Source organism: Triturus cristatus, chromosome 10 (assembly GCF_964204655.1).
Source record: "Triturus cristatus chromosome 10, aTriCri1.1, whole genome shotgun sequence".
Taxonomy (NCBI): Eukaryota; Metazoa; Chordata; class Amphibia; order Caudata; family Salamandridae; genus Triturus; species Triturus cristatus.
In genome coordinates this window covers 462120953-462143748 of record NC_140593.1, presented here as the reverse complement: position 1 = coordinate 462143748, position 22796 = coordinate 462120953, and the positions used below count along the sequence as shown (strand labels likewise).

The window sequence follows — 22796 nt, the reverse complement described above, 5'->3', positions numbered from 1 at the left end:
AAAGGGCGAGGACAATGAGTTTAAACGTGTATATGTATATACGCCCATATCGAAAATAGAATTGTTGGAAATGAAGAAAGTGGTACCCAGTCATGACAAAGACCCAGCGGGTTTCCACCGAGAAATTAAAGACATGTTACTCATGGGAGAGTATACCTATCCCGACATTCTGACAATATTAAAGGTATTAATGCCTGCTGGCACTTATGAAAAACTCAAGGAAAAAGAGTGGGAGGTGGGAGACCAAAAGATAGATTGGACAGCATTAGAAAATGAAGAAAAGGCCCGAGGTCCAGGTTCGGGGCTTGGGGACAAAACTAAAGCACTACCAGGTTTACTAGTACAGGTACTGCCACGTTTATTAACCACGAAAAAGGAAGACTGGGGTGCAATTTCAGCCTGTAAACAAAAGCAAGATGAAGACACTAGTGATTTCTATGCACGATTTGAAAAATGTTTCGGTATAAATAGTGGCATAAAAGCAAGTAGCGAATCATACCCACATCTGTTTGTGACAAAATTAGTTGAAAATTCCTTGCCCCAAGTGAAGAATAGAGTATTAAAATTCGAGAGTACCTGGCAAGGTAACACTCCATCACAAATGTTACAAATGTTACAGTATCATCACAATAGAATTAGAGAGGAACAAGATCATGAACAAAGACGCATGAAAGACACGAAAATGAAAATGCTAGTCTCCCAGACAGTTCCAGCTGAAGGACATAAAAAGGGTACGACACATTCTGGCGATTTAGCAGGACCTGTAAAAGGGACATGCAACTATTGTAAACAACTAGGTCATCATGTACACGATTGTCCAGTCCTGAAGCGTAATATCGCCACGGGTATTACAAAAGAAAGACCACGGCCACTTAGACAGGATCAGAATGAACAAGGAGCCTTGCAGCATGCACAGTCCATGCCAGCTCCACAACAGACTATACAGTTTGTGCCAGCTGCACCAGCGCTGCCTGTTGCTGCCACGCAAACCACGACACGACAACTGTACCAGACCGCACAGTATGACTACCCTGATTATCAACGATATGCATGAACCAGCCTAGAGAGGGAAGTTGACTTACCCCTTATCGAGATCCCTGTAGATCAAGAAGGACCTTATGTACATAGTGAATTATTAGGCCAAGACAGAAAATTTTTACTCGATACAGGGGCAAGTCGAACAACTATAAAACGTAGTGAAGTTCCAGGGGCACCCCTCTCAGGCTCACAGATTATTTCCCTTGGTTTTTCAGGAAAACCTATTGTTAATGAAGTGTCACAACCTCTTCCACTTACGATAGGACCTTTGACCCGAACTACAGATTTATTGCTTACTAAATCATGTCCAGAAAACCTGTTAGGAATAAAGACATTGAAAGCTCTAGGAGCTATAATATGTTGTTCTCCGGAAGGAGTAAGATTGTTTTTACGTGATTTTAAAGGTCATTATGTGTCTAGAGACATGGATCCCCGATTGCAGACTTTACCTACACATCTATGGGCACAAGGCCCTACTGATGTTGGTTGCATGAATATTACACCATATCGAGTTACACTAAAGGCAGGAGTGGTACTACCACGAATGCGACAATACAAGTTACCACCAGATGCTGTAGTGGCTTTACTACAAATCATTGACGAGCTCATTGCCCAAGGAGTGGTTGTAGAAACAGACTCCAATGTATGTAATTCACCGATAATTCCGATTCTCAAACGAACAGATCCGAAGGCCCCGCCAGTATATCGATTGGTTATTGATCTGCGCGAATTAAACAAGTGTATTGTGCCACAATCCCTGTGGTCCCCGATATCTCATCATTACTGACAGCTATTGATTCCGAAGCAACATTCTTTACTGTAATTGATCTCAAAAATGCCTTTTTCAGCGTCCCAATAGATCCGGAAAGCCAATATTTGTTCGGATTTAGTTTAAATGGACGTAGCTTCAAATTCTCACGCGCACCTCAAGGATTTACAGAAAGCCCCAGCATCTATAGCCAAGCACTGAAACAAGAACTCGACAGTATCCACATGCCAGTTAACACTGCCTTGCTTCAATATGTCGATGATCTGCTGATCACCGCTAGAAGCGAACCCGAATGTGAGAAAGCATCACTGACAGTTTTACAATTTCTAGCCGAAAAGGGGCACAAGGTGTCCCCTTCTAAGCTGCAATTCTGTGTCCAGCGAGTTGTTTATCTTGGACACTCGCTGTCCAAGGAGGGAAGGCAGCTTACACCCGACCGCATTCAGTTAATAGCTAACATGCCAATACCCAAGACACAAAAGGAGGTACGGGCTTTCATAGGCCTCACTTCATATTGTAGGCAGTGGATCCCTCAGTATGCATTTCTAGCAAAACCACTCATTCAGTTGACAACACAGGAGGCAGCCACATCGACTGTTCTCCCTTGGACTCAGGAACATACACAAGCTTTTGAAAGCTTAAAGAAAGCTTTATGTCAAGCACCTGTTTTAGCAACACCATGTTACAGTAAACAGTTTACACTCTTTATTACAGAACGCGAAGGTACTGCCTTGTCAGTACTCACACAGGAACAAGCAGGAGCACACAAACCATGTGCTTATTTTTCTAGTACATTAGATCCCGTAGCTCAGGCTCTGCCTGCGTGCCTGAAATCAGTGGCAGCGACAGCTTTAGCAATCAGACAAAGCGATGCCATAGTGTTAGGACATCCATTGACAGTACAAGTACCACATGCAGTGGAGGTTCTTGTGAATCGAACGCAAACACAACATTTGACTATAGCAAGACTTACAGGGTATGAACTAACACTGTTTCAGCCACATATAGAAATCAGACGTTGTAACACATTGAATCCTGCCACACTTTTACCTGTGAATGGAACAGACCCACTAGCCCATGACTGTATTGAAGTTATTACAATAACGACGAAACCCAGACAAGATTTAACCGATGTCCCATTATCAGACCCAGACCTGACGTTGTATGTAGATGGTTCATGTATGAGAAAAGGTACAGGAGAACTAGTGGCCGCTTACGCAGTCACAACAGACACTGAAATCATTGAAACAAATTGCATAAATACCTTGTCCGCTCAAGCAGCAGAGCTCGTCGCTCTGACACAAGCCTGTATTCAAGCCACAAATAAAAAAGTCAACATATACACTGATTCACGTTATGCATTCGGAGTCGTACATGACTTCGGCGTGCTGTGGCGAGAGAGAGGTTATTTAACTTCTCACGGTGCCCACATTCAGCACGGACCCCTCATTCATGCTTTATTAGATGCAATACATCTACCCACTGCAATATCAATTATGAAATGTAAAGCTCATACGAAAGTTACTGATATCATTTCTCAAGGCAATGATTTAGCTGATAGAACAGCTAAACAGACTGCTCAAACTCAAACATCCGACATGACAAAGACAATAGTCCCGACGCCAACACATTGTATGACGGTTAAAGATCCTACTCTTGACGTAATTGACATACAGACACATGCTACACCAGACGAAATAAAGAAATGGACTGAATTAGGAGGGATCCAAACCGATCAAGGATGGATGATGAAGGAAAAGTCTGTGTGGTTCCTTCCTGATTCAATGGTCCAAGTTATAATTAACACTGTACATAGTCCTGCACATCTAGGAGAAAAAGCTATGCTAGATAGCATTCAACACATTTGGTTTAATAAACATTTACGAGCTGCAGCCAAACAAAAAGTTCGTACCTGTATGATCTGTTGCCAGTTCAACCCAGGAAAAAGCGTTCCCGTAGAACAGGGTGGATTTCATCCTCCTGATCATCCTTTTGAAGTCCTCCAGATGGATTATATCCAGATGGAACGATGTAGAGGATTCAAATATGTTCTCGTAGTTGTATGTGCTCTTTCCCGTTGGACGGAGGCATACCCGGTTTCAGATTACACTGCCCCGACTACTGCCAAACAGTTGGTTCGAGAATTCTTCCCACGATACGGTTTACCACGTGTTGTTCACTCAGATAACGGCCAGCCGTTCTCATCCGAATTAATGAAACACGTTTCACTTCTGCTAGGATATCAGTGGAAATTCCACTGTGTCCGACACCCCGAAGCAGCAGGTCTCGTAGAAAGACATAATCAGACTCTGAAAATAAGATTATCCAAAATATGCAGAGAGAAAGGTGTCGACTGGGTAGTAGCCTTACCAGTTGCACTCTTTTACACAAGAATGGTAGCACACTCTCGAACAGGGCTATCCCCGTATGAAGTGATCTTCGGCAGACCACCAAATATGTGGGGGACGCCTATACCACGCAAAATAACTGATATTGACTGTAACATGCTGACAGATTACTTGGCTTCCTTGATGGCTGCACTACAATCTTGTCGTTCACAGGTAGCTGCAGCTTTTCCTGACAACACTGAGGTGAAACCCCATGACGTGGTTCCGGGAGACTTGGTCCTCGTGAGGAACTTTGATCGAAAGACTCAGCTGGAACCTAGGTGGAGGTCACCTCAGCTGGTGTTGCTCACCACAAGAACAGCCGTGAAGATCGAAGGCAGAAAAGGATGGATTCATTCAAGTCATATCAAGAAATTTCATGGACTAAAATCAGATGTGAATACCACACCTTGTGTGTCTTCACCCATTGACTCAAAACTTCCTTTTGTGGAAAAAAGTGATTCCGAACATTATAAATTAAAGCTCAGGCCCAATCAGTCGAGCAATTTGATTGTTTAAGTCCTCTCCAAGGTGAAGCGGTTGAATTGTCTCTGACATGTATCCCTTGGACCTGAATAGAGAAAGCACCCGAAAAATGTTGAAACGACAGGCGTACTGTAAATCACTGCGTAGTCATTGCATAGTGACGTTATTAATTTTGTTTTTCTCAAGTCTTTTAATAATTACTGCAAGTATATTGTTGCACATATATTATCCTATTTCTAGACATGTTTACAATGTTACTGCTGAACATTCTTTTAGTGAATTACCTCCGCTTGAGTTGTCTTATAGATTTGCACTGCGCAATAACACGTTTATTAGTATGTTGCATCATTCCCATCAGGTTAGCAATGCTACAAATTGTTGGATATGTGGCCGACTCCCTCCCTATCAGAATTATAAAGGAATTCTACCTCTCTTTCCATACCCGTTCACACACAACGGCTCCTGTGGAGCATGGTCTAGTTTAATTAATTCTCTAGATTCTAATTCTGCAGTTTATCAAGATAACTGGGTATGGGGAAATTTGAACTTAGTTTTGCTTAAAGTCTGCCACCCTAACAAGGAGGGACTTCCCCAGAGAACAGGAACTGATCTAGAAAATGAAGTGTATGGATTAGGTAATTTTACGCTCAATCTTATGATCCTAAATGTCGAATCAGAAGCTACTTCAATTTTGCCCGCTATGTCAATATTTCCAGTAAAAGGTGAATTATGTATAAGAAAGAATGGTTCCATACACATGGGCCATAGTAAATGCACCACTGTAGTAGAATTTAGTGATCAAGGCAAGTCTACATTTAGAGCTTCCCGCCATTCCTATTTCATATGTGGTCAGACGGCATATGTACATTTACCTCTAGATTGGGATGGTACTTGCTATATTGGATTCCTTTTGCCACCTGTTTTCCTAGCTCCTCCCGATTATCACAGAAATACTCATTTAGTACACAATAGAGAAAGGAGAGATCTCCCAATAGTCGATTACACTGAAACAGCATGGGAAAAATACACAGATTTCAATAAAGGTCTCTTTCCCTATATAGGTACCGTTACTAATAGTAAGCTGATACGTAGATTAACTAGAACCCTTGAAGCAGTAGTGAACGAAACTATTTCCGCCTTAGGCAATTTAACAGAAGAGCAGTCTGCTATGCGGATTGTTGTGCTTCAAAATCGTCTTGTCCTTGACGTCATCCTGGCCGATAGGGGCGGAGCTTGTAGGGTCATCGGATCAAGCTGTTGTATTTTCATACCAGAAAATTCGCCATCTGTATATAAAGCCATAACTCGTCTTCATAAGATTGTAAGCCAGATACACCAGAATCCAGGCACCTGGACTTGGTCCGGTTGGTTTTGGAGTGTATTATCTACCTTTGGATGGAAGGTCCTATCTTTCCTAGGTATTGGCCTTCTCATACTATTCAGTTGCTGTCTATGCCTGCAATGTGGACCAGCGATTTGTGGTCTGTGTGCCACATCGTGCATTCCACATCAAGATTTTCATTCAAGATCCCGGAAGAAGAAAGAAGAACAAATGATGCTATATGAACAGATCAATGGATTAATGAAGATTGATATCTCTTGACGGGCAAGTAGGGGACAAGGAGGGAATGTGGAAATATGGATTTTTCTGGTCAGTTATGTCCCCTATCTTGGACCCCAACGGTTCTATGTGCATGTTACAAGTACATGTATGTTCCCTCCAGTTCCAGTTATGAAGACGCAAATACATGTGCGTCCACCGTTAACATGTCCTCTGTCAGATCCGCCATGAATAGGCCGGATATTCCATTCCTAAGTATAAAAGGCCACCGGCTTTATATGGTTTACTTATGCCATTTTACAGTTCAGGCAAGTAGGCCCTGATTCTGTCATCAAACTCTTCTTGCCTTCTGCCTCTGAAAGCTCCAGTCTGAGCCTGCATCTGTGACCATGAACTTTGTCTCATTCTCTGCGCGGCTCACGAAGCCTGACATCAGCCTGCTGCATGCCAAAAACTGTATTTCACCTTCGAAGTTATCTGCTCCGATCCCTGCCCAATGCATTCCTGTCTAGTAGTTTAAGTAAACATTCTGCCAGCTACCGAGCAAAGGCCCGGCTTCTCTGTCTTCATGCAAGTAATTCATAGCCCTGTTACTATGGAAGATTCCGCCCTCGCATCTAGTGTAGACACTTAGACGCTTGTACACGCACTAACAGTCAGTATAGTCAGTATAGAATAAGATTCTACTCGAAGAAACCTCTCTTTTGGATAACTTAGTTCTTTAAACATAGGATGTTAGATATGATTTGGGATTAGGTTGACTTGACCCTCCAGACTTCTGTCGCCACATGTAGAACTAAATGTCAAGTCCCCCTTCACCCCCTAGTTGCACGTCAATTACACGTCATGCTGCTGCGTGCGCATATCTGCCAAGTATTTCTGCTGACATTGCGAAATTCTTTCATGTAACCACCCTCTCATGACATCACATCTGATGACGTTCTTTAAACCACTCCCAGTTACGCCTATTTTTGCTACGTACAAATATATTATCACCACTATCAATTGTTACGCCTCTTGTATTTGCCTCACTGTAATGCCTATTGTATAAAAGTAATTGATTGTTAATAATGTATGTACTTCACTTCCTGAACCTTCGTGGTGATGGAACCTGGAGCAACCGATTATAATCGACCACTGGAATAAAGCCCATTCCGAACCTCTAATACCACGGATTCTGCCTCTTATTTACTGAGCTATTTTATTATGTTTCTGTATCAAATTAAGTCCCGGTAATTAAATTATTTACCACAGAAGTCATCTTTAATATTTTTTGGATGCATTCCTGTTAAGGCTAGGCTTTTGTGATCCTTGTGTCCAGTACTGTCTCTAGAAACAACAGGGATCGCAATTGGATGAGGGAGGATTTCTCCACATTTACTTGCAACCCCAGCGTCTTGAAGAGCTGTTGACAAACTCTTGAAGAGTTTTCTGCAGAGTGGAATGTCGGTCCCTTTACTAGCCAGTCGTCGAGATATGGATAGACTTGGTGCCCTTGTTGTCTCAAAAATGCTGCTACTGGCGCCATACACTTTGTAAACATTCTTGTTGCTGACTGGAGACTAAAAGGTAGCACTCTGAATTGATAGCGACACCCCACCACCACTAACCTCAGAAATCGTCGTTGCTTGACATGAATGGGGATGTGAAAGTAGGCATCCAAGAGATCTATAGATGTCATGAAATCTCCTTTGTTGATCATTAAAAGGATCTCCTGTAACAATAGCATCCAGAAGGGTTGTTTTTCAATATATTTGTTCAAACCCCTGAGATCCATTACCTCTCTCTATTTGGCACTTTGTTTCTTTTTTATTAGGAAAGAATTTGAGTAGAATCCGTTCCTGCAATGTTGTTGTGGAACCTCTTCTATCCCCCCTTTTAGAAGCAGGTTCATAATTTCTTGGTTCAACAGAGCATGCTGTTGGTGTTTCCTCGAGACGGGAGGGAGTGCCAGAGGCTTCTGGACGAACTCCAGGGTATGTCCTTAATGAATAATGTCCAACACCCATTTGTCCGTAGTTATCTTTAGCCATTGTTGGTGATAGGCAGATAGGTAATGGTTCTGAGAGAGTTTGTACCGGTACGAGGTGGCTGGTGCAATCAGACTGTCACTGACGTCTGGAGTTATCCTGTGACTTTCCCCTAGACGGGGGCCGCCTTTGGGAAGTCTGCTGCTGGTAGAATACATTAGACGTTCGAAACTGTTGCTGACCTGCATACAAACTATATCCCTGCTGATGGTAGGGCTGGTATCTGTAGGACTGAAAGGAAGCCCCCTTCCCTACCTCCTCGAAAAGACAGAAAACGTTGCTGTTGGAGGGTCCTGAGGGACCGTGCTGTCTCTGTATCGGCCTTTATACCCTGTAGGGCATCGTCAATGTGCTTGCTGAAGAGATTTTCTCCATCGAACGGCATATCTACAATCTTTGCCTGAATCTTCGGGCAGAAGGAGGTAGCCTTTAGCCAACCCTGCCTGCGGAGAGCAACAGCCCCTGCCATTTGCCTGAATGCCATTGCAATGTCGATCATCTCGGATTCTGCTCTAGCCCCCTCCTGCAGGAACTGGATAGCCTCTTCTTTTTTATCATTGGGGAGATGTTCCAGGAAGGGTGCAAAGTCGGACCACATCTGGCAGTCATAACGTCCTACTATGGCTAAGGCGTTTGACGCCTTGAAGGAAGTTGCCGCCCTCACTGCAAAACGTTTGCCTGTACCATCCATCCTTGTACCATCTCTATTGGGAGGAGCTGAACAGGGAGCCATGGGGTTTCTGGCCCACCTCTGGGCTGCTTGCATGACCACTGACGCTGGCCTTGGATGTCCGATTAGGCATGCCGGAGAAGACTCCGGGGCTTTATATTTTTTGTCCATCCTCGGGATCGCAGGGGGTACTGAAGGAGGATTTTTCATAAGCTTGAGTCCCTCTTCCCAAATATAATTCACCAGAGGGATGGCTCTTATAGACTTCCTAGTGGAATCTTTAAAACCATAAAGAAAACAATCCGCTTGTTTCACCAGGAGAGGCAGGTCAAATCTTTTTGAGGCTCGTTGTGAGAAGTTGGCCTGGCATGTGCTGGTCACTAGTTATAGTGGCCACCTTGCACCAGTCCAATTCGACTCTTATGGTAGATAGGTTTAAGACAACCTTTTAAAAGAAGCTATCCTAGTGGTAGCTGTGGAGAGCAGCCTTCAGGCTAAGTCTCAGAGGAATGTAAAGCAGCTTGTTTTACCTTATAATCTCTTGAATTACCAAATGAAATGACACCACACAGGTATATATATCAAATATATATGTATTTATTTCTAGATACACTCTACTAATCTCTTTATGAGATTAGAAGCCAGGAACACATTCAAATATCAACGTTTCACGATAAGTTAAGCACAAATATGGCTGGGGCCCTAGGGGCGTACCAGACCATATACTAAAAAAGAGGTTTAGGAATGTCGACTTGCAAGGGGACAAGGCCTAGGGCCTGTAGAATTGCTGGGGCTTCACTAATCCACCCAAGGCAGGTAAGTAAAAAAGACCCACGGGAGACGCATGCAGTGTGAGAACACAGCCGCGGGTTCCCTATTGATTTCAATGGAGCAAGTCGCGGTTGGATTTTTAAACTTTAAGGGTACTTCTAGGAAGTCTACAAGCAATTCACTTACAAGGTAAGTAGTTCGAGGGCCAACACCCACTAGAGCACTGGAGTGCACGAGTTACCTCACCCAGGGAAGCCGGGTGCATAGGTGTCTTTTGGGGTCGGGTCGCGTCGTCGTTTTCTATGGAAGCCGAAGAAGTTTTGCTGCTTGTGAAGACTGAAGAAGTGTCCGGGGGAATCCAAGGCTGGATTCAAGATGAAGAAGACCTGAAAGCAGAAGGGACAACTGTTCACAGTCACTTGCCAGTGACCCGGGGCCAGGAAGATGGATGCCCACGGAAGTCGGGTGATTTCAGGTGATCAAGGGTGTTTTGACTCTTCAGCCACGAGGTCCAGGAGGCGTCGAGGACGACCAGGGGCTGGATTCGGAGTGTCCCACGAAGTCTGCAGCTTACTGAGGTGTCGGCAGCTGGATTGGAGCCAACAAGCCTTGGCAACAGCAAGTCTCGTGGAAGATGAAGAAAGTCAGCGGTGCAGACCAGCAAGGTCTGAGGGACTCACCCAGCGAGGGTAAGTAAGGGCAGGCCTGGAGCAACCAGGGGAGCCCTTTGGTTTAATGAAAAAGTCTTCAGGGGACCCACAAGCCAACGGGCAAGGGATCGCGAAGACGCCTCGTGAGGATTCACTTCACAGGAGCCCACGGTCACTCGGGACGAGGTAGGCCTCTGATTTTCGAGGGAAATCCTGCTGGAGGCTTGGGCCACAAATGGTCCAATCCACAAGTTCGTAGAACGTCGTGAAGGGGTTGCACTCAACAATAGTGCACGGTACCCAGGTATTGCTGTTCCTCATCACTCGTGGGGTCCACTCGCCTCAGCTCTGCTGGAGACTCACAATGGCCATCTAGAAGTCAGGAAATTCACTTCCGGGGCTGCAGGGACTTCGGCGGGAGCGGGAAAGTTTGCGACCGTTGATTAGAGTTTTTGGTGCTTGCCAAGCAGGGGAGTCACTCCTTGACTCCAAGGGAGATTCTTCCGTCTTCCAAAGGTAGTGGAACGTCGAAGGGCCAGGATTCTTCTTGTAAAGCGTCGTCCAGGGTTATCTAGATTGCAATGGCAAGGGTTCCCTATCTTATACTAAAAGAAAGGGAAGGACTAGCTTTATGACCACTCCTCTGGGAGGGTCAGGGTAGGGGGTGGTTACACCCACTTCCCTTAGACCAGATTCGCGCCAGAGCAGGGACAGGTAGCCCCTGAACCGGTTTGAGCTGGCATATGCACAGAGGAGCCTACTGCTCCCACAGTGGAGGACTTCAAAGCACTCTAGGAGTGCACCCACCCAGCCCCAATACACTAAATCCTGTCTGGAAGGTGGTGACATCTCCCTGTGACAGGATGCCTATTGTTGGGCCTCCTCCACTGCGAGTTTCAGTCAGCAGCAGGAGGGCAGCCCAGTGTCTGTGCTGGTGGCATTCATTTTGTGATGCCAGGGCTCTTTCAGATTTTTACCGTGTTTCGACAGTGGGTACATGTCGTCCCCTCTAGAAGGGTGGGATCATACTCCCACACCAGTTACTGGTGTGGGGGTATGATTCCAAGTTGTTTGACACCAAACACGACATGTTTTGATACAGTCATTCCAAAGTTAGCCCTTACCGGTAGGTTATAATGCACTTAAGAGTATATAGTTTAACCGCATCCACAATCAGCCACAGAGAATAGACTCTGCCAGCTGCAGAGGGTCCCTGCTCATGCAGAGGCACCCCCTCACATTGTAAACCAAGCCCCCTTCCCTCAGGATTGATAGGGTCTGCCTTAGGGGTGACTGATAGGTTTATATGTGTGTGTATGGTGAGACATAGGAACCTATACCTCAGTGAGGAGTGCTAACACTACCTCACCCAGGCTGCAGTAGCAGGCCTGTGGTGTCAGATTTAGTCTGCTTCCCAGGGGTGGCATAATACATGCTTCAGCCCCTGGTAGGCCTATGAAGTACCTATGCCCTTGGTACCTAGGGTACCATATACTAGGTGCTCATAAGGTACCACAGTATCCAATCACTAGTGCATCTAATATGTACTCCAAGTTGTTTAGAGAGAACAGAGAGACTGGTGCCCTGATCAGCAGGGACCCAGCCAGACTATAGCCAGAAACCAGTGTTAATATCAGAAAAAAAGTGGGGGCAACATAAGTGCAGATCCTACTCTCCTACACTTGTTCTAACAGTTCATGGAAACCCAGATGAGAATGGGTTTATTTGTTATTGTCGTCGTCAATCTCTGCATTTTAGGAGACTTCAACACTGTCGTCGACGGAACTGTCGTCGACTCGGTTATCAACGAGGTCGACCTCAGAGCAGCCGTCGACTATGCTGTCGTCAGGACCCCGATGTCGTTGTCGACGCGGCCACCGCCGATGCTGTAGACGAAGTTATTGTTGCCAATCCTCTCGTTGATGAAGCCTTAGTTGTCACTGTCATCAAGGACTTTGTCAGTGCGGAACTGACTGCCGTCGTCGCCGGCAAGCAAGATGCCGCTGCTCTCGCCGACGGGGCTAACATCGACGGGTTGGTCGATGTTTTTTTCTTTTGCCAAAGCAGGTTTTTTAGGAGTATGAGGCAGTGAGGAAGAAGTTGGAGCCTTCTTATGAGAAGAGTTTGTAGAGGCTTTGAAAGTGGCTGCTTTTTCAGGAGTTTTACTGACTCATGCCTTCTTGGGATCATCCTTAGATGAGGATGAAGGCTCATGTTTCCTTTTACGTTCAGGAGTAGAGTGACCCTCTTCAATATCAGAGACAGAGTTGGATCTGGACTTCCTCTTCTGTAACTACAATAGTAGTCTTGCCTCTCTGTGTTTTAATTATTTTGCAGTATTTACAATCCCTTGATGCATAGTTGGGATGTAGGCAGTAAAGGCAGTCTTTATGAGCATCCTCAGAGAACAGTCTTGCCTTCCCACAAGACCTGCAAGGTCTAAATAATCTCTTCTTAAATCCTTCAGACATGTTCAAGTAAAAAAAAAAAAAACAAGAATGAGGCCAGGCAAAATACCTTTTCCTTTCAGAATTCTGAACAAGAAATATTAAGGTCAAAAGTTCACAAGATGAAGAAAACTGAACAGAGCCCAGGGAGACACTCTCTCACACGACGTGCGGTTAGAAATCTGGGGTATGGTGGCTCTGCTGGGGCTTCCAGGACAATAGGTTTCCTGTCACAGGGAGGTGTCACCACCTCCCAGACAGGCTTTAGTGTATTAGGGCTGGGTGGGTGCACTCCAAGAGTGCTTTGAAGTCAGCACTGGGGGCACATTTGGTGTCCCTGTGCATAGTCCAGCTCAAACCGGAAGCAGGGGCTACAGCCCCTGCTCTGGCACGAAACTGGACAAAGGAAATGGTTGTAGCCACCCCTCTTTCCGGACCCTTCCATAGGTGGGTCCCTAGAGTTTGTCCAACCCCTTCCTTGGGTATAAGAAAGGAACCCCTGGCTACAGGACTTTAGATTACTCCTGGACGAAACTCTGATACTGAATCCTGGAACTTCGACGATCTACACTGAACTAGATGACTGAAGAATCTCCCTTGGAGTAAATGAGTTACTCCCCTGCTTGGCAGGTACCAAAGACGCATCTGTCCGGTTTGCATCTCCGAAGCTCCCGCCGGACTCCGAAACTTTATGCAACACAGGAGATTGGTTTCCGTGGTCTCTGAGGTCGATCTGTGCACTCAGCAATTCTGAGGCCTGTATCCCTTGTGGAAGACCGTGCAACCCGAACCCCTGGACACCGCGACCGTTTGCAGAAGCATCAGATTTCCAACGACTCCTACAGCTGAGCTTTGGGTTACTTGTAGCCCTGACCCCAAGCAGCATTTGAACCGAAGATTGCCCGCCTACACTCCATGAGTGTTCCGTGAGCTGGCCCTTTGTGTTTTCTCTCGAGGTCCCTTCATGATCCCCGGTACGCCAACTGATGGGTTCCTGTGAAGGTAACTTTAACTTTAATTGGGCTTACATGGTTGCTCCAGACGTGCCCTGATCGCTTGGGGAGCCCCCAGGACCTTGCTGGTCCGCACCGAAGCATCTTTTCTCTTCCTGCGTGGGTTGCTGTTGCCAAGGCTTGTTGGGTCCAATCCGGGCACCGACACAGCAGCACTCGACATCCTTCATGGGACAGCTTGAATCCAGCTCCTGGTTGTCGTCGACGCCTCCTGGTCCTCGTGGCTGCAGAGTCAAGCTTTACCTCTTCGCACCTGAAACACCCGACATCGGTGGGCATTCGTCTATCGTACCCCTGGTCACTGGCAAGTGACCTAGACTCTGTCCCCTCTGCTTTCAAGTTCTTCTGATCTTCCATCCAGGCTTGGATCACACCGGACACTTCTCTCCTTCCCGGCAGCAGCACTTTGCAGCAGATCGCCATTGAAATCAACGACAATTCGCTACACCATTTGACACCTATGCACCCGGCTTCCCTGGGTGAGGTAACTAGAGTACTCCGGTACTCCCCTGGGTGCTTGCTCAAGAACCGCCTAAGTCTAAAGGGGTTTGCTCAAAGACCTCTCCTAACTGTCCTTAACTTCTAAAATTCCAACCGCGACTTTCCCATAGAATAGTACGGGGCTCGCAGCTGTGTTCTCACACTGCACACGTCCCCCGTGGGTCTCCTGTGTCACTACCTTGGGTGGTTCCTTGGGGTCCCAGCGATTCTACGTGCTCTAGGCACTGTGTCTAGTCAAGTCGTGGTTCTTATACCACTTTCTTAATATATGGTTTGGTCCGCTCCTAGGGCCTATTGTATATCGTTCTATTTACTTTTCGTTTTAGAACTGTATTATTGTGTGCCTTGCTCTCTAATCTCATAAAGGGATTAGTAGAGAGTGTTTAGAAATAAATACATATATTTTATATATATACCTTGTGTGGTTCTCCTTTCATTTAGTTATTCAAGAGGTTATAATCTGGAAACCAAGCTGCTTTACACTCCTTCAAGACTCAGCCTGAAGGCTGCTCTCCTTAGCTACCACTAGGATAGCTTTCAATAAAGGTTGTCTTTAAACCTATCATCAATAAGGGTTGTTTGGACTGGTGCAAGGTACCCACTATAACTAGTGGACAGCATATGCCAGGCCAACTTCTCACACTGTTCCTTTTGCATTGAGTTCTATGTACTTCTTCGTATACTGCTATTTAAAAATTCCGTGAGACTCCCACCATGATGACGGGGAAGATTCAAGCATGTGAATCTATGAATGATTCAAAACTAACCCTGGGCGTAGTGGGGCTACGTGGAGCATCGCGTAGTGTGGCCTAATCAACGCACACTCGCGCGCTCCGCGTAGCCCCACTACGCGCCGCCCACATTTTAAAATAAGTTAAATTATTTTAAAAATAAGAGAAAATGCCTTACCTGCGGTGCGGCGTCCCGGGGCTCCCTCTTCCTCGTTGACGGCAACTTCTTCTCACAAATGCGCATGCGCGGACACCCGCGCATGCCCATTTCTCGCGAGGTAAGGCATTTTACTTAGTTTAATATTCTTTCAATTATTTTAAAATGAGGGGCGGCGGGTGGCGGGCAGCTCTACTTTGCACTGGCGTGTGTGTAGCGCTGCCTGCTACGCCTACTTCGTAAACCGTGAAGCAGGCAGCGCTACGTACACTCTGTGGGCGGAGCGGAGCACTACGCCCAGGCTTATTAAAAACTGGAGAACCTCTAGGATATCATAGTTATTTCACTGGTCAAAAAGTGAACCACTGTCTGACAGATGTCTTTTACCCACTTTGGAGGAGAATAAGTATTTGCCTGAATTAAGTCCAGAATAGCCATAAAAAAGTGAATCCTTTTGGGGTGCTGGCTGAAGCAGCCAAGGTGGTGGACGCAATTTAGTCTGGCTCCTGGACTTCTGTACATATCCTGCAACATCCTTCAGTGCAAATTCCTGCTCGACTCCTGTGGCGGACCTCCAGAGTACTGGGCAGAAGAATCCCAGATCAGCAGCTGCAACCAAGTGGCCAGAGACAGATCTTGGCACTGCCAGATTACCACTCGCTGATCGTGTTGTCTTGAGACCAGGATGGAAACAAGCAATTTACTAACTGTGAGGCCTTGACCCACATCCTGACCCTGCTTGCTTAGCTACAGTGTTGGTGGCGCTGGCAGGAACTACACCGGAGAGGCCAATCCAAGCCTGTGCTGCCACTGATTGGGGTGGTTTGGTAGCCGCGCCCAGGGTTGTGACTCGCTAGGGCACCGGTGTGGGCTGTGCTGTCCAGGGCGTGAGTTAGCTCTGCAGCCTATACCCAGGTGGCCCCAGCCTGGACCTGGAACTTGATTGATTAGACCATCAGACCAAAAAACAGGTAATACAATCCAGGGCCAGACCCTCACCGAACCTGTGTGCAATTCAATACAACACAAACTAAAGAACCACGCTGGCTGCTCCTGCTGCCCCCTTATTCTTCAGGAGAGCATTAATTGGTACCAAGAAGGGACAAGCGGGCAAGTAGGGAACAAACATCCTGGAGCTTGGGGAAGCCTAGTACGAAGGCCTAACACAAAGGCTCTGAGAGCATACAAACAGCAATTATTCCTTCGTAACGCCATGGGGAAAGATAAAGGTGTGACAACTTTGGCTCACAACCAATATGGACTGTTTTACGACCCCTTTGCCCAGAGCAAGTAAATCTGCACTTGACAATGTGTCAAATCAACACTCATCAGACACCAAAGCAATATTAAAAGCTATCCAAGCCTCACAAGAAGCAGTTGAAGCAAAAGTGGGGTAAGTCAAATTGGATATGACCCTGCTTTCTCAAGATCTCCGCAGGCCGAGGGGCAGATATCTGCATTAGAAGAGGAGGTAAACTCCCTTAGAACTACAGTCTCCAAACTTATCTCCTTTATGAAACATTTGGAATCCAGAGCAGAAGATGCCACAAACAGCTGCTGTCATAATAACCTCAGACTGGTAGGCTTCCCAGTAGGAGTAGATGCCACCAACATGGACAAATTTGCTTTCATGGATACGGAAAGAGGCAATATCCCAATGGTTTCTGATCGAACGGGCCCATAGATCTCTGGCCACGAGAGCTCCATCCGGTGCCCCACCGAGATGAATCATTGCCCGGAATCGATTCCTTGAATCCTCCTTTGTAGAGTGGAGCTGGATGCAGTTTACCCTATTAGAGCATCGTCAGGATCGAGGAGGCCTGTCAGAATTTTACATTGGTAGTGACTGATCCCTAACCCTAGCCACTCTTAGCCTGGAGAGTGAGGCAACCGTTTCAACTGACCTGCATACTGCGAACACGTTACTCACCTCTTGACGGTGGAGGTCCACAGCCACTAATGCCCTAACAATATGTTGATGTTGTTGAGTATTAAGGGCAGTTTGGGGCAAAAGATGCTTCTGGGGGGGGGGGGGGGGGGGGGGAGTATGGGGAGGGGGGGATTTGGGCAGCACAGGGGTTGTTTGTGGTCTTACAATACATACGTCATCATCCCACTAATCACGGAAATCTCTAAACTTGAAGTCCAGTCTTCCACTGGGGTGCCTTGTTTGTCACAACTCCTCGGAGGAATGCGTTCTATGCCCAGAAAACCAGTATCCACGGGAGCGAAGAGAATTTCTCACTTCTCAAGGAGGGTAGAGGCTCCTCGAGATGAGTCACACTCAGAAGACTACCTACTACCCGACAGAAGGAGAGAGACCAAAAAGAACCACCAGGAAGGCAGGCAGCACAATAGTTCAATGACGCGATATTCCTGCAAGAATGAAACAGAAGACACATAAGGACATAAAGATAATAAAGAACAGCAGAACAGTTGTGTATGCACTACTCGAGAGAACCTATATGCTTTCCCAAACTTACCAAATACCAGACCAGAATTGAGTATGAAGAAACATCAGCACAAAATTGTTTCCAGGAACTGACTTCTGTTTTGTACTCAGGAGGGGATATTTGTGTTGACGATGATTTTGTGCGCCTGAATGTTTCTCAAAAAGCATTAAGGTGTATGTCCCTTTAAGAAGAGGCCAGCGTGCATATCCTTAAGATTGTGAAAGTCAGTGGTTTGCCTGTTTAGAGTCTTTTGGTCTCTCGGCGTTGTAATAATGGTGAACTGAAAACAAGGAATCCTCAAATGAAAAGGAAGGTACCAATCCCGTAATGCCAGTTTAAAGATGCTTCCACAGTGTTAAACAAGTAGCGACATTGTGATTTCCTCCCTTAATTGCCTCAAGAAGCGTATAAGTTCCACACGCGTTTTCCGAGCATTCAATAATTGGCCAATGAACATACAAAAAAAATATATATATATCTTGAGGCTTTTCTAGCTCGATTTAACTCTCTCCGGATGAGCGCGGCTTAGCGCGGTATGTAAATCACGGTACTTAACCGCGTATTTCTTTCACCCACTGGTTACACGAACAAATAAAGGAACACAGTCTTGGCCCTATATTGAATTCAAAGCGCACTCAGGAGAGTCTCTGCGTCTTACTTGTTGTGATCCACACGGTAGCAGCTCGTTTCAGGGCAGCACAACTCGAGGGAATCTGCATGCAGGAAAAAACAGGATAACCGCCAACGGCTGGAGAAGACTTCGTGAGAGGCGGTGAATCCGACGAGGTCTGGGGTTTCCAAATCCAAGAACAAGGGGCATGGTTCTATCTAGAAGGAAAGCCAAGCACCTGGGTCCGGGTGAAGGCTGGATTTAAACCCTGAGGATGTCAGCTGACCAATATTCATGGCAGTTTGGGAAAGCATACAGGGTGAAAGCCGTTGCAATGCAATGTGGGAGTGGTAGTTTTGGGCGTGTTAGGAGTCATTAAAAGGGTGCAGGAAGCCTGCAGGCTAACATTGTTGGTCTTATCCCACTATCATGCCACAAACACACGTTCCCTAGGTGGAAGCTCCGGGGCAGGGACTCACTTCCACCAGATACCAGTCATTACTAACTACATGGTCCACTCCTGGAATGTGAACGGTCTCCTAGATCGAATCAAGGTCCTCCGGTATGTCATATGGAAATTATCGTTGGTGCTGATGCTCCAAGAAACTCGTTTAATGGGCACTAAATACTAAATGCCAGGTACTGAGCCAATATGGCTATGGCCGAGTCTTTCATGCTGGCTTCTCCAGAGGTTCGAGGTGTGTTGGGAGCCTACTTCATAGAAACTTCCCCTGGTGGTCACTGCATCTGACTCTGACGATCAGGGTCGGTATGTGGATGTCACAGGGACTCTAGAGAGTACTCAACACAACTTCATGAGCATATATATCCTGCCCCGCACTATCAAACAAACCCTGGAAATGCGCCCCTGTGCCTTACTCCGCTTTCACCAGGAGTAAAGATTGTTGTGGGTGACTTCAACGATGTACCTGATCCTACAAAAGACACTACAGCCGCCCCTAAGGCACATAGGTTAGATACTGCAAAACGTCTGATATCTTGGATGTCATCTCTGGGTCTTTGTGACACCTGGAGGGGAAGGCATCCACAAGCCAATACTTATACACACACCACTTCATGTACTGAATGTACTGCCTTCTTGACCACAGCAATCCAAGCCTATTTTGATATCAATCAAAACTCTGGCTTCTCCGGGGCCATACTTTGGGCAGCTGGGAGTGCTAGGAGTGACAAAGCTTTTACAGTTAAAAACAGACAGAAACTAACTCAAAGGACTGAACTGAAGACACGTATATTACCGCAAGAGAAAGAATCCCAGGCAATATCATAAGTAACGCTCCAATGCCACTTGTCCCTAGAAAGGGATTTGCCCTCTCTTTCCACATCTATGTGGAGAGACTTAGGTCTACCCCTCGAAGTAGAGACCATCGGCGAGGCACTCTCTTAAATGAAATCAGGTAAAACTCCTTGCCCAGCAGGGTTTCCATTGAATATTATTGAAAAGTTTGGATCGAACTTAGCCCTTCCCTTTTTGAACTCTAAAAAAAAGCTGTAGAAATGAGGGCATTTCCAACTGAGTTGAATCAAGCCACCATAGTGGTTCTCCACAAACCTGGATGTCCCAGGACCGATGCTCCTCCTTTAGGCCCATACCACTAATCAATGTACAAATGAAAATCTTCGCAACAATGCTTGCTTGTTGACTGATCAGAGGTCTTCCAGATCTGGTCACCTGAACCAGTGTGGATTTATCATGGGGCTCAGTACCAGACATTACATCCGGTGTCTCCATGCAACTAAGAACTGCCAAGCCCTTCTTCTTATAGACTCTGAGAATGCCTTTAATTCTGTAGATCGGTCCTTCCTAGATAGTGTACTAGAACATATAGGATTCGGAACAAGATTATGCCGATATGTGAGTCTCCTGTATTCAAGCCCTTCAGCAAAAGTGCGCATTAATGGAGAACTCTCAGAACCCTTCCCGATTCACAGGGGCACCAGACGGGGTGTCCTCTGTCACCGCTTCTTTTATCCCTAGCCATTGAAACCTTAGCCTGACTAATTAGGTGTGATGCTCAAATCAGTGGTTGGAATTGGGGCGGGCACGAAGAAGATAGAATCGCTTTGTATGTTGAGGACGTTCTCCAATATTTGTCTAAACTTCACGAAACAGGACCACACATTACGTATCATGGCCCTCTACGGAGAAGAATCAGGTCTATGGGCTAAGTGGACTAAATCGTTGCTGATCCTGATCATGATTAGCTGGCAAATGCAGATCCCAATACGTAACTGAGTTTCCGCTATTTGGGCATCCGCATAGCAGTAGAACATAACTTCACCTGGAGGTGTAATCTTTCTCCCCTTGTCGCTCGAATGCAGCAGGATTTTCACAATTTTAGGCAATTCCCCTTGCACGTGCTTTGAAGAGTGGTGATCTTTAAAATGCGGGTTCTTCCAAGATTTCTCTACATGCAGCAGAACTTCCCACTCACTATTCCGGTGTCTGGTTTAGCAGCCTTGCAACAAGAATACGTACCTTCCTCTGGGCAGGACGCTACTCAACCCCCACATTGCCCTAGACAAATGCTGCCAATCCACCTTCGATGGAGGTATGGACCTGGCTGATATATAGCTATACTAGTGGGCATCGGAACTCCTGGTGATCAACTGAATGGCTAAGTGGCGGATGTAGATAACCAACCAGCCTAGAGTTGTCATTGTTAGGCCTTGAAAACATACTACATATTCTGTATGGTGTACCCATTCCCGTCCTGACCCCACTACAGTGGTCTTCCTGACTTGGTGAGCGGCACTGCTAAAGATTGGTTGGGACAGGATGCGAACGCAGCACACACTGCTGTGGAAGAGACAATGGCTGTGATGACCAGTCCGTTTGGAGAGCTTTGAAAAATTGGAAAATATAGGCATCACCTACCTGGGAGATGTATGGCAAGGGACATCGATGAGATCCTTATAAGAGCTGTAATCTCGGTTTGTCCTTTCCATCACCCAATTTCTCAAATAATTACAACTACGCCACATGTTAGCATATTATCAAACTTATATTATGTAGCCACCGGAACTTAGCCCCTTAGAGGCTAAGTTTCTCATGGGAGAACCGGGGAGGAAAGGGATATTCCAAATTTACTAATTTCTTGTGAATAACCTGGCAGATAGGTTTGCTGCTCTTAAACAAAAAAGGGAAACATGGGGAGAACAATTCGATGAAGCAGACTGGAGAGATGCACAAATATTCCCCTGTACCTTGGCCATCTTGTCACGACTAAAACTTATCCATCCTATCTACCTACACGCTACTTACCTTACACATCAGAGACTGTGGGAAGTGAACAAACTGACCTCATCAGAATTACTCCCGCAAGATCATAGACATCCATGACAGCTTCAACATCCAGACCCCCCCCCCCCCCCCCCCCCGACAGCCGCCGACACCCTAGACTCACCGCCCCCCAGCCACACCGGCCTCCTTATCTCCTGGAACCACGTCAACGATGAAGACACCATCAAAACCTTGAACACCATCCACTCCGGATCACCGTCATACCCCTGCCCCCACCACATCTTCAACAAAGCGAGCTCCATCATCGCACCCCAAATCCGAAAGATCTTCAACAGCTCATTGAGACCGCCACCTTCCCGGAAAGCTGGAAACATGCAGAGATCAACGCCCTACTCAAGAAACCCAAGGCAGACCCAAAGAACCTCAAGAACTTCCGGCCCATCTCCCTGCTCCCGTTCCCGGCTAAAGTCATCGAGGAGATCGTCAACAGACAACTGACCTGCTTCCTTGAAGAAAACAACAACTTGGACTAGACCCAATCCGGATCCCACAGCAACCACAGCACCGAAACCGCCCTCATCGCCGCCACCGATGACATGAGGACCCTGCTGGACAACGGCAAAACCGCTGCCCTCATCCTCCTAGACCGCTTGGCCGCCTTCGACACCGTCTGCCAACACACCCTACGCACACGCCTCTACAACGCAGGGATCTGCGAAAAAGCCCTGGACTGGATCACCTCTTTCCTCACCGGCAGAACCCAGAGAGTCCGCCTCCTGCCATTCTGATCCGAAGCCACCAAGATCACCTGCGGCGTACCACAAGGATCATCCCTCAGCCCGACCCTCTTCAACGTCTACATGACACTGCTTGCCAACATCGTCCGATCACACAACCTCAACATCATCTCATACGCTGATGACACCCAGCTGATCCTCTCTCTCACCAAAGACCCCGCCACCGCCAAAACCAACTTCCACGATGGAATGAAGCCCGTCGCCGAATGGATGAAGAAAAGTCGCCTGAAACTGAACTCGGACAAGACGGAGGTCTTCATCCTCGGCTCCACCCCCTCCGCCTGGGACGACTCCTGGTGGGCGGCCTCGCTGGGAGCTGCGTCGACACCCACCAACCACGCACGCAACCTGGGGGTCATCCTCGACTCATCTCTGTCAATGACCCAGCAAGCCAACGCCGTCTCTTCCTCATGCTTCAACACCCTCCGTATGCTTTGCAAGTTCTACAGATGGATCCCCA

General features: G+C 46.6%; 1 protein-coding gene across 11 annotated transcripts in view; it reads right to left on the bottom strand.

Annotated features, from left to right (window-relative positions):
- The window catches only part of CREM (cAMP responsive element modulator), an 848590-nt gene that overhangs the window by 270565 nt on the left and 555229 nt on the right, over positions 1 to 22796 (bottom strand). Inside the window, exon 1 of one of the 11 annotated variants that reach the window (XM_085631877.1) lies at positions 18323 to 18500. The exons of 9 other annotated variants lie outside the window; for them this stretch is intronic. In XM_085631877.1, coding sequence (XP_085488003.1) covers positions 18323 to 18383 — 61 coding nt within the window. In that variant the 5' untranslated portion in view covers positions 18384 to 18500. Of the gene's footprint in view, positions 1 to 17694; positions 17932 to 18322; positions 18501 to 22796 lie in introns of those variants that run through there. One more of the 11 variants, XM_085631884.1, reaches the window with a different exon arrangement.